Here is a 12,395-nt window from a genome sequence, read left to right as displayed (position 1 = left end):
CTACTTGTATCTGAATAAAAGAAAAGAATACTCTCCCAAGTGTCTTAAAACTTTCTGTGAACAGGTTGGTTCTCATCTTCTCCACTGCACTCTCTGCTCGGAGTTGCTGCTCATTGCTTCCTTTTCACTCACAGCTTCCAGTGAAAGGAAATCCAGTTAACTGCTTACAAGAAAGCTATCTATTTGCTTTCCTGTTGTAAAGTGCTGCCTGTTGTTTTTTGAATTCAGAGTTCAAAACTGACCCTTTAACAACTGGTGGATCCCTGTAGTGCTGAGGTGCCTTCAGGTCAGGCAGGAACAATTCACTCCAGCTGATTATTCCAGCTCCTTGCCACACCACTGTCCTTGGCAGAGCAACAAATCTTGATATTAGAGAGTAAGCATAGCTTGAAGCCTAATGCTTCAGGGCTGGATGCAACATTTGGCAAAATGATTAAGAGTACCTCTGTTCAGATGAATCCAGCTGGGCTGTTGTTTGCCTTATCTTGGTGGAGGAAGCTGTGCTTGGCCTGCAGCTAATCACAGCTGTTCCACACTCCTGGTCTGTGGTGTTTCTGCATTCTGACTCTGGTTCCTGCTCACTTGCCTTGTCTCTGTACTCAAGTGTTCAAAGAGCTGCAGTTCAGGCATCCGGACACGACAAGTTATCTGTGCTGATGGTGACTCCAAATTCTACAGTGCTGATATATGCAAAGCCATCCAACCACAGAAGCCAGCCACCCTGGGTAGCTGCAACTTGCAGCCTTGCTACCTGCCACAGCGTGAGTTGATTTGATAGACACCCAATTTTCTCTAAGTTGCTTCTGCTTAGGAGTAGAAATTGCCAAGTCTCTGCAAAAGCTTGTGCGTTCAGCTCCCTGCTTACCTGTCTCCATCCTGTGCTTTTGCAACTGCAACCATAACATCTTCAGAGTCCCAGTACCTGTGCTGTTTGAAACACATGTAATGGATTTAGGAGCAGTATTGGTGTTTCTGTTCTGAATTCAATGTTTTGCCTTGACTCTGTCCCAGTCTGTATTGCAGACTGACCATGACTCACAGAGCTAAGGACTAACACACTGGACAGACTTAGTAGTTATAAACTATAGCCAGCTCTCATCCCCTTGTGGACCAGCAGTAAACTCTTTGGAGATTTTACTTGCTGTCTGTATTTAGTCTTCATCATAGCTGAAATGGTGAATTCTGGCTGCTTACCTGTTGCAAGTAGCTGTCCTGACAATCCAGTTGAATCCAATTGCTGATCACCAGCTGTTCCAGGAGAAGAAACATATTTTTGTCAACCTTAGTCTCCTGTTACTTTTCTGACGCATTTGCAGTTATTTGAATATAGTTGGACTAGCTGCACTTATTTTGTATATGTCTCTCTTTGCAGAGGTCCCCAGTATGCAGGACACTATGGGATATGATATCAGTCGACAGTCTTTGCTGACACGTTACAACCCAAATAGCCCTACCACAGGTTCAGAATTTTGTTTGTTTGGGTTTTTGGTGATGGTGAGCTTGAAACGGGCTATGGGAGGGAGAGGGATCTTTCTTTTCTCCCTTTCTCTTGTTGTTTTCATGGAGTTCCAGAATTCTTGGAGTCAGCGATAAATTATAGATTTTTTACACCAATAGAGAACTACATGTGAGTTCATGCATGTAGCAGGGTGTAAAGACATCCCAGGTTCTGGCAGTATGACATAAGTGCTGCTGAGAAAAATGCTGCCTAAAGGAGATAATAGATAGAAAAAAGATTCATGTGTCCTACAAGGGGACAAAAGCAATGTGACAGGTGATTTCTTATGGGTCAGCAGTGTGAATGCCTAGGGCAGTGAGCAGAAGACCAAATTCAGCAGGAAGAACCAGAAGACACATATTCAGGTGAAACCTTGATACAGAAAAGCTTGCCTTGTAGCTTTGAGCAGGTAAAAGATAGCAGATGCTCACCTGCATGCTGTAAGGTGTTATCTCCACAGATTCTGATGATGGAAGGTTGCTCCCTGGGAGCTCCACAGTTCACAGCAGCTCTGGGAATCACCAGATCAATTCCACTGAAGACCATGGCATCAACTTGTTGCCTGTTCGCTGGGAATCGCAGTCACGATCATCAAATTATCATCAGCTCAGCATCACTCAGAACCCCACTGCAGGAACTGGATCTCAGAACTGTCATCAGACCCCACATGGCTGCTGTCCAGATGGGCGCTCTCCAGCTTCAGGCCCTTTGGGGAGAGGTTGTTCCTTCAACACCTGTCACCAAAGCAGGTAGCTGTGAGTAAATGGGCCTGAGCAGGGAGGCACTGCATTTCCTGGAGGCTTACTGGAATATACAGTCTGTGTCTGTTGAACCAGCAGGTCAGATATTGCTGCAGCCTTTCTGCCTTCTGCCTATAGGTATGGATGCTGTCCTGATGGAGTATCAGCTGCCCAAGGTCCAAACAACATGGGATGCCCACAGCATGACAGTGATGTTCATATGAGAAGAAATCAGCCTGCTGCAGCTGTTCCAACAGTAAGTACAAAAACCCTTGGGTTTTAGCTGCCCATTATATGTGAAGATTCAATTTTGACCCTGATGACTCAGATTATGTGTTTCTGTTGTACTTAATCTGTCCCAGTAATGCTGGAGGACCAATACTCCATGTATGGCATGAGACCCTTTGGCATACTTCATTCTTCTTCACAAATGGGGCATCCATTTGTGATCCTCTGTAAGCAAGGGATAGAGAGAGTGGTTGGGAATTGTCTGAGAAGGAGAGAAGCATCCTGTGTAGAACTGGCTGAATAATCCTGAGTAATGAAATTTCTGTCTATTAGAAACTTGTCATCCAATCTCTGGGAGGAAAAAAATACAGAAAAATATTGCCAATAACAATTGTCCTTGTTTGTCATCTCTGCAGGTTAATTGAGGATAAAATATTTAGGGAGGAAATTCCTCTCAAATAGGTGTCTGATGGGGCTATCTGAAAAATCTGATCTCCTGCTAGGCTGGCTAGGTGTGTTTTGCAGAGAAGTGCAGCACTAGCTTTGTGGCTAACAGCCAAGTTTCCCAGCCCTTGCCAACATGAAAGCCTCTAGGAGGCAAACAAATGAGCAGTGATTCTTGTAGCAGCTGGCATCCTGCAGCCAACAGCTTGGACATGGTGCTTTGCATGTGCTACTGCCCTCATGTATGCATGATAACTTTTGGCTTTCAATTCCTATCTCTAAGGCAAGCCAAGCCTTATCCCAGCAGCACCCCTCTGGCGAGTGCCGCAGTTCAGTGTACGGCTGCTGTTTTGACAGTGTCGCTTCGGCTTCAGGTCCTGAAGGGGAAGGATGTCTCAATAGGCCCGACTACCGTAAGTGATGCTTCGACTTGTTTGGTTAGAAACATGGGAAGAATCACACAGAAATCACTACTGTCTGGAAACTTCCTGTGTAGAAGTTCTGACCTCTGGAAATTTTAGTGAATGGTCTTCTTGAAAACAAATTCTGCCTCACGGCTGGGATAAGGAAGGTTAAAGGGAATCATAGAATGGCCTGGGTTGAAAAGGACCACAATGATCATATAGTTTCTGCCCCCCCCGCTATGTGCAGGGTTGCCAACCGCCAGACCAGGCTGCCCTGGTCCACATCCAGCCTGGCCTTGAATATCTCCAGGGATGGAGCATCCACAACCTCCTTGGGCAATCTGTTCCAGTGCATCACCACCCTCTGTGTGGAAAAACTTCCTCCTAATATCTAACCTAAACCTCCCCTGTCTTAGATTATAACCATTCCCCCTTGTGCTATCACTATCCACCCATGTAAACAGTCATACCCCCTCCTGTTCATATGCTCCCTTCAAGTACTGGAAGGTCACAATGAGGTCTCCCCAGAGCCTTCTCTTTTCCAAGCTAAACAAGCCCAGTTTCCTCAACCTTTCCTCATAGGAGAGGTGCTTCAGCCCTCTTGTCATCATAGTCTCTGGACCTGTTCCAAGAGCTCCATGTCTTTCTTGTGCTGAGGGCTCCAGGCCTGGACGCAGTACTCTGAAAGGGGCCTCACAGGAGCTGAGTAGAGGGGGACAATCACCTCCCTCTCCCTGCTGGCCACCCCTTTTTTAATGCAGCCCAGAACACAGTTGGCCTTCCAGGCTGTAGGCGCACACAGCTGGCTCATGTCCAGCTTCTTGTCTACCAGGACCCCCCAAGTCCTTCTTTGCCAGGCTGCTCTCAAGGAGGTCTTCCCCCAGTTTGTATAAATACCTGAGATTGCCCTGGCCCAAGTGCAGCACCTTGCACTTGGCCTCATTGGACTTCATTAGGTTCTCATGGGCTCACTTCTCCAACCTGTCTAGATCCCTCTGGATGACTTCCTTTCCCCCTACTGTATTGACTGCATCGCTCAGTTTGGTGTCATCTGCAAACTTGCTGAGGGTGCACTCAATGCCATCGTCTATGTCATTGATGAAGATCTTGAAGAGTACCAGTCCCTATGACTGGCCTCCACCAAGACATGGATCACAACCATTTGGCTGCAATGAGCCAACTAATTCTTAATCCACTGAACAGTCCATCCTTCAAATCCATACCTCTCTAATTTAGAGAGAAGGAATGCAGGAAAGCTGCTAAGTGGCTCAGTTAGCTACCACAGAAGTTCTTATTTTCCTCTTTTGTTGTTTGAACAGAATTGTGTGTAATCTCTGTCAGTGCGTAGGGGGCTGTTTCTCCCTGGGAAGACAACCTGGTATAGCCTTGTTCTCCAAATTCATTACCAGGATTTAGGTGAAATAGGCCCTACTCTGAGGAACTGGGGCCATGCTCTGCCTTCAGACAACCCTGTTTGGGCAGGGGTGGAATAAGAGCTACAGCAAAGGATGGAGCTGCTGTGTAGGGCTCTGTGGAAACATTTAACCAGCAGAGATCAGTGGGGGACAGTGCTTACTATACTACAAGGATGCTAGAGGTGCTGGGCAAAAGCATCTCCGCTCCTGTGGTTCCCAGCTGTATCCTCTGCAGGCAGGTCACTGCTGCGTTGCTTTCCCCTTTTGCTGCAGCATAGGGATTGCGTGGTCACCAGCCCTGTGAGACTGCCCTGGGGAAAGGGAAAGGTCTGCCTGTCCTCTCTGCTCTGCCACTCAGAGCAGAGGGCTCAGCAAAGGGCCTCTCAGTCAGAGCCCTGCATCAGTATTTGTCAGCATGTCACTCAGATATTTGTGAGTCAGAGCAAAGAAGAATGTTCACAGACACCTTTGGCCACGCTCCTCTTTATTTACGGGAGTATTCTGCAATGCATGAATCTTCACAACTGGGTCTAATCCATTTGCTCTGTGGGCTGGAAATGTGTAAACGACGGCCATGTCCCCCTTGTGGAAGAGGCCCCAAGACCAACCTTATAGCTGCAGGATTCCCTGGAAAGGCCGTAACTATTTAGACTCAGAAATGTCTCTGAGCTGAGTTCTCTTTCTGACAGTGGGAAAATTAAGATGGAGGGAAACATCAGAGTAGCTGTCCTATTTCAAAACAGCTGGGTGCAAAACTCAGGCGTCTCACCTTTCCACCAACACTGCCTGAAAGGCCCATCATTTAGGCAGGTGGATTGAAGCACTCAGACCTTTGTGTTTCATGACCCTCACATGCCCTTCTGTTCTGTTCTTTCTGGCAGCATATCCTGTCATGTGCCTGCTGCCCAGTGCTCACGGCCCCTGTGCGAACTGGACCACTCGCTGGTACTTTGTGACTGTTGTTGGCAAGTGCAACCGGTTTTGGTATGGCGGCTGCCATGGCAATAAAAACAGCTTCGCCTCAGAGGAAGAATGCATGAGAGTGTGTCATAGCTCTGTGGGGATTAGTCCCTTGGAGCACCAGCCCTCTTCTGGCACAGGAGCCCTGCAACAGCAGGACACTGGCTCTCGTTTTCAGATGGGCACTGCTCAGGGTAAGCAGCAGCCCCTGCCAAGAGAGTCTTCAAGTCATGGCCAAGAAGAAAGATCCTACGGGGCTTCACACCCCACACAGAACAGACATGGAGAGAACTACTGGAGAAGGCAGGTGCTACCAGAAGCTTCGCAAAGGTCTGGTGTGATGGAGAGCCAGCAGTGGGGCACCCAGCAAAGTAGATTGAAAAGCCTGAGCCAGCTGCACTTGACAGGGGAAACAGCAGTGCCTGGGCCCTCCCAAAAGCAGAGTAGCAGTGGCCAACAGGTGCTGTCACGTGAAGGCAAGCAGTGGCACAAGGCTTCTGGAACAGATGCTTCTGTGACAGAGAGCTCTGGGCACCGGGTGTCTACAGACTCCTTCCCAGCACAGAATCTGCACAGGTGATTTTATTTTATTTTTTGATCATTTCAGCCTGCTCATTGTGAAGCATCAGTGCAGCTTCCTCTGCAGTGGAAACGTAGGCTCAGCTCAGCTGACCTGTGACAGATTGGCTATATATTGGCTTTGGTAAATCATATTATGCAGGCTGTGGAGTTAACTGGTTTCTCATTCCCTGCACTCTCATTACACTCTGACAGCACTGGAAGAAGTGTGAAAAGACTGCAAGATGCTGAGACCTTTTTTTGAGAGGCATACTGTAAATGAAAATCCGTAGGTGGTTTGCTCATTCTGATCAGTAAATTTACCTGACTCTGGCTTCACAGCATTTATCTTAGTGCTGCACAGAGAATCAGTGGGTTGTTCTGGGAAAGTCTTTAAAATGCAGTTTGGGTCAGGATCTAGACATTGTCACAGTGAAAATCGAGATTGTGTAATGCTAGATATGTCTGTGTCTGGATCTCTGTCAATCTGCTGAGCTGAGCTTAGTTTTCAGACAAGAGAGTTACATAGCTATGGCTGTCTCCTTGGTTTGCTTGTGGTACTGTCTATCCAGACCAGCCTTTGCTGTGTAGGAGAAGACTTGCTGTATTACATGCTGCCTCTGCTCAGAGCTAAATGGGCAGCTAGTCCTGCTTTACACTGTGGTTGTTTATAGTAACATTGGAAGATCCTAAGGAGAGTAGAGCAGCTGAGGGGTCCCTGGAATCCCTTTCTCTTTCAGAGCTATTCTGGAGGAAGCCAAGCCCTCTCTTGTGACAGCAGTCAAGGGACAAAACATTCAACTGGTCTGCAGGACAAGCATGTCCCCCTTCTCCAGGGTGGAGTGGATGAAGGATGGCCGGCCAGTCTCCTCTGACAGGTAAGCTTGACTCCCTTCATTAGAGAGCAGTTCATGGTCTTTGCTGAGCAGAGTGCCAAATATGCTTGTCCACTTTCTTTCTAATCTCATTGGTAACATTCTTTGGAGGGGATAAAAAGGATTAATAAATAAACAAGCCCGTGTATTAAGCTAGGAACACCCCTGAAAATGAGCTATCCACCTGATCTATAAACAGCAGGAACAGGTATACTCTACAACTGTATTGAGGCACCAGATAGTGTTATGGGGCAGAATGAGTGCTGCTCCAAAACCAGTGGGAACTGACATGTGGGCAGTTGTGCAAAAGAATGTTGGCTATGTAGGATTTTTCCTGAGACACTACTTAACTAGTCCAGGATGAAGCCTGTGACCAAGTCAGGAGTTCCCCTGGCTGGAAGTTTCTGGCACTGCCATTTAAGATGCAATGCTTTTTAAATTATTTTTAAAGCCTATTTTTTTCATGGGAAGTCTGTTTCCTGCAACTGTTTGGATCCAGAGACTCAGTTTTTGTTATGAAAATTGCAGTTGTTAAGAAAAGCTCAGTTCTGCTTTCTGTTTGCAAATGACTGCTGGGGCTCAGGCTCCTGCCTGGAAGGGCGGTTTGCCTTCTCATGTGAGAGGATTGTTGAAAGCAGTTCCCTGTTTTCCTATTCCTCTCTGTTCCTGACCTCCTTTCCTTGTAGTTATTTCCCCTAGCCTGTGACCCTGCTGTGGTCAACAGGGTTTTGTTTTTTTCTAAGCTGGGGAGGACAGTTCGTGGTGGTGGTTTACGTAACATCAGCAGGAAGGGCTGCTCTGCCTCAGCCAGTTGCTGTACTTGGCCAGGCAGAGGCAGTTGATTCCTCCTCCTGTTGTAGGCACACCTACCAGTCTGACAGCTCTTTAGTTATCAGCCACGTCAAGCTGGAGGATGCTGGGACTTACACATGCCTCAATTCTGATGGGAGGACAGAGAGACGGCAGCAGATTCAGTTACAGATCATAGGTAATTCATCTTCCACTTATGTCTTAAATCTTCTTCTATCTCTTCTACCAAAGAGGTAGCTCAGCGCTGCTCATTAACTGATACTGACAACAGGGGCAAAATTCCTCTGCTGCCACACTGCAAGCATCATTGCCTTCACCTCATAGCAGTGCTGTTCCTAGGGCAAGTTATAGCAGCAGATCTCCTCCGCAGTGCAGGAACCAAGAGAGAATGTGGAGGTAACAGGGCTTCTTCTGGTGCTACGTTATGATAAAGCCCTTACCCTAAAGCACTTTCCACCTGCAGTGCCACCTCGTACCTGGAATTATTGCCCATCTGTAACCTGTACCATTTCCAGCGTAGCAAGCATGTTGTCCTCTCTGAGAGCCATCAGCTGCCTTCTGATTCCAGGCAGAAGGCTCCAGAAAAGGGGTTTCCTGTACCCTCAATCTCACAGTATGGTGTGACTGATTACATAGCTGTTCATGCTGATGCAAGACCATCTAGGTAACAAATTATTCCCTGTTTCAAAGAATATGCCATATTTAAGATGCAAATCCAGAAAAAATACAAAAGATCAGTCTAAAAAGATTGGCCAGCAAGCCACTGTTGGTGGCTTTAAGTCTCTGAGATGTACTGTGTCACAGCAATGGCATGGGGGGCAGAAGGCAGTGTGGCCTAAGGAATACTGCAACATATTCAATAACAGAGAAGAGAAAAGAGTCTAAAATTGCTTGCCTGCAGGTCTGTGACTCTCATTAGTCGGCAGCACAGGCTTACTGCATCAGTCAGAAAACAGATGGCTGAAGGGTTCTTTGGCTCCAGTTCAGTGAGCTCTCCCAAGCTCACAGAAAGCCCTATGCAAGAGGTCACAGTAAGAACGGTCTTTTTATTCGCATATGGCATTTTATTTTGAATAGAGTACCAGAGTGCTGTTCTGGCAGAGGGTGAGAGAGGTCAGGTCCTTCACAAGGAAAATCAGCGGCACCGAGAGCTACCCAGAGGCAGGAAGGTTGTACAGGCAGCCGGTTCCTCTGTGCATCAGCAATTCACATATAGGTAAGTTCACATACAGCAAGTTTGTCCACCATGCCCAGCTGATGAACCATATGTCATCTCTTCATGTAGAAAAACTGAAGATTGGAAAGGTCCTGGATCAGCTGTTCTGGGCATGGTTGGGAGGCGAGGGATACTGAACTGCCGACAATAGTAGCAGGCAAAAATCTCAGTTGCAAGCTGTCTGCTGTTCTCCCAAGGGTCCCTTGAAAGAAGCATATCCTTAGCAAATATGTTCAGGGAGGCTGACAACAAAACATCTGGGTTCAGACAAATACAAAAATGCTGGGGGAGCTGTACAAGTTAGTGTAGTCAGAAAGAGAAACCCATTTTGGAAAAAAAGCAAAGCAAGAGTGAGCTGCTTAATTACTACAACAAGACATGTGTATATATATATAAAAATAAATAAATAACAAAACAACCTGTCAGATACTTTAGCCTCCGACTGTTTAACTATTTTGTGAACAAAACAGTTTGACTCCAAGCTATTTTTTCATGTACTACTTGGCATACTCTGTAGTTTCTTGCATATTTCTCTGGTTCTTCCAGGCCTTGCAGAAATAAGAGGTTAAAAGTTATTTTCACTTTAAATGCAGAACACTGGGGCTCTAGACTAAATGGGAGTATGATCTGATCTCTCTCTTCTTTTGAGTTCGCAGCCTAAAACTCAGCCAATTTGCTGAATCCCCGGCAACCCCCTTAGCTGCTTTTGCCTAAATGCAGAATGAAGTGTTTCATTGAATTATAAAAGCACTGAATTAAGGCTCTTTGGTTTTGTTTTTTGAGATCAAGAATTCAGGTCAGAGAATGGGGGTGGGGAAGATGATGTTTTCTTTGACTCTGGGAACATCATGGTTTAGTTCCCTTCTGAAATGGTGTTTATCTGTAGTCAAAAGAAAGCAAAGAGCACAAGAGGATGGATGATGTGAGAGCCCATGCTCAGCCTTTCTGCAGTGCGCAGTGGATGCCCTTCCATGCAGTCATGCTGGTGATTGCAGTGGACTCTTCACACCCCAAAAAAGTATTTGCTATCTGCACCTTGAGAGAAGCTTATTTGGTGCCGTGTTCTCCAGGCATTTGCTGTGTATTTATGTTGCTAACACTTCCTTAGGGTTTTAGCCAGAGGGGTATTATAGGTAACAGAGATGCTCTGAGTTGCTGTCTCTGAAGGGTTAAGTTGTCTGGCAGGATTGCAGCACCACGCTGTGCTGATCTGTAGCAGGATTTGATAGAGGCTGCTTTTTTTCTGAGGAGAGTGAATGTTGTTAATGGCAAATTCTGATGGGAGCACGGAGACCGCCCTTTCCCATTGGAGGCAAAAAACAAGGCTTGTGATTAAAAAGGCCTTGTGCTGAAGGTCAGATACTGAACAAGGATGTTGCTGCATTGTTGTGCTTGTGGACTTTGCAGGTTGAGAATGGACAAGAGCGAGCCCTCGGTAGTGGAGGCCAAAGTCGGGGAGAGAGTCAGACTGCCCTGCACAGTGGAAGCATCTCCAGCTCTCACCATTGAGTGGCAGAAAGATGGGCAGCCCCTCTCCCCTCCCAGGTGAGCTCCCAGCTGGCTTTACTATTCCTGCAGCAGGCTTGGGGAGGAGAGCCCCATTTTGAGGGACATTATTGCTGGCCAGTGCAGATAGGGACTGTTCTGCTTTATGCTGGGCAGTTTTCATTTATTAGGGCCAGACAGTGCTGTCCTACTGTCCTAGTCACAGGTCAGAGCCTGGACTTCAAGCTCTCAGATGAAGAGCTGTGATACAGAGTCTACAGACCAGAGGCTGTGTTGTGAATTCAACTGAGCTGCTGCTATACCTTTGTTTAGTGTTACTGCAAAGTTGTGTATAAGGCTCAGATTTATTTCTGGTGGCTGGAATCATATCATGGCTCAAACACAAGATGAGGAGATTTGTGGTTTTGTCCATCAGACACAGACAGCAGTCAGACGGGGCTCTGGTGATCAGCCGGGTTAGCTCTGAGGACGCCGGCTTCTTTACCTGCATCGCCTCGAATGGACGTGACCGGGACCAGCGCCAGGTCCTGCTCCGACCTCTAGGTACCAGGCGGGTGGCCATGTTGCATGTCTGTGCACACAAGTGTGAAATAGGAAGGGCTGGGCAGAGAGGGTTTCTCCTCTGGCCATGCCTCTTAACTTCATACCTAATGTTTAACAGGCAGCTCGTGGGTAAGGAAAGAGTGAGTCGGTTTTCCCAGTGGTATTCTTGTGTATCAGTAGGTCATGGTGCTCTAGACAGCTGAGGTGGGACTGCTAGTGTGAGAGTGGCTCTTGGGCTTCATTTCTGTCATGGAACAGGTATGGTATTAGTAGGAGGCAAAAAAGAAGCAGTTGTTCTTTGCATATGATGTACTTTTGTCTAATTGGAGGAAAAAAACTCTCTGAAATCTCCATTTCTTGCCCTGGCTTGGGCTAAAGCCCTTAGGGTATATGACGTTCCCTGTAGCAATAGCTACAGAAGTTCCAAACATGCTGGTTCAAGGCCTAGGAGCTTCTGCTACCTGGGGCAACATAGCATTGTATTCTTGCTAGTAACTGTTTACCTTCTGGTTTAGGAGGGTTGAGGATTACTGGTCTTCTGCCAAGCATCAAGGTATCTGAAGGAGAAACTGCTCAACTTCATTGTACAGTGACTGGCAACAATGTGAATATAAGGTGGTCAAGGTGAGCAAAAGCAAGGTGAAACTTCTCTCTCGTCTCTTCTTGAACCTCATCACTTATCCTCCAAATCGGAATGCAGGATGCCTACTAGGCAAGGGAGAGAGCTGCGGTTCGCTCCAAATGGCATCATCTAACCTTTCCTAATCCACCTAATGGTTAACCTAAAAATCTTCGGCAAAATTTCTCTGGGCAGTGGTCACTGAGTTTGCATTTCAGTCAAATGAGTAGAAAGGCAAACTTTAAGGTAAGATTTCACGGAGCTCAGAGGAGCTCTATGCTAGCAAGCAAATGACAATAAAATACCAAAAATCAAAGTGAGTAACCGGAGGATGATTTATAATTGGTCTTTAGAAAAATCTCTGTGACTAACACTAGCAAACATTTTAGCCTCTACAATACCAGCATCTATTCTCTCAGCTTCATGCTTTGACAATTCTCTCCCTTTATTGCCAGATGGGAGTGAATGGCAATTCACAGTGTTTTGGTAACAGTAAGAGAGAAGTTGTCTTCTTCTCATGATATTTTAATAGTTAAACCAAATCTGTCCAAGTATGTAGTGGATTTGGTGTGGGTTTTT

General features: G+C 46.6%; 1 protein-coding gene across 5 annotated transcripts in view; it reads left to right on the top strand.

Moving 5' to 3' along the window:
• Positions 1-12,395, top strand: part of PAPLN (papilin, proteoglycan like sulfated glycoprotein) — a 67,005-nt gene that overhangs the window by 45,152 nt on the left and 9,458 nt on the right. For all 5 annotated transcript variants that reach the window (XM_031553555.2, XM_085224865.1, XM_019615592.3 and 2 more), the window contains 12 exons: positions 605-761; positions 1,373-1,459; positions 1,959-2,247; positions 2,377-2,494; positions 3,194-3,323; positions 5,611-6,265; positions 6,988-7,125; positions 7,983-8,110; positions 9,010-9,148; positions 10,556-10,693; positions 11,070-11,197; positions 11,713-11,821. In XM_031553555.2, the coding sequence (XP_031409415.2) occupies positions 605-761; positions 1,373-1,459; positions 1,959-2,247; positions 2,377-2,494; positions 3,194-3,323; positions 5,611-6,265; positions 6,988-7,125; positions 7,983-8,110; positions 9,010-9,148; positions 10,556-10,693; positions 11,070-11,197; positions 11,713-11,821 (2,216 nt within the window). The remainder of the gene's footprint in view (positions 1-604; positions 762-1,372; positions 1,460-1,958; positions 2,248-2,376; positions 2,495-3,193; positions 3,324-5,610; positions 6,266-6,987; positions 7,126-7,982; positions 8,111-9,009; positions 9,149-10,555; positions 10,694-11,069; positions 11,198-11,712; positions 11,822-12,395) is intronic.

This window comes from Meleagris gallopavo, chromosome 5 (genome assembly GCF_905368555.1).
Source record: "Meleagris gallopavo chromosome 5, MGAL_WU_HG_1.1, whole genome shotgun sequence".
Lineage (NCBI taxonomy): Eukaryota > Metazoa > Chordata > Aves > Galliformes > Phasianidae > Meleagris > Meleagris gallopavo.
This window is presented reverse-complemented; position numbering and strand designations above follow the sequence as displayed.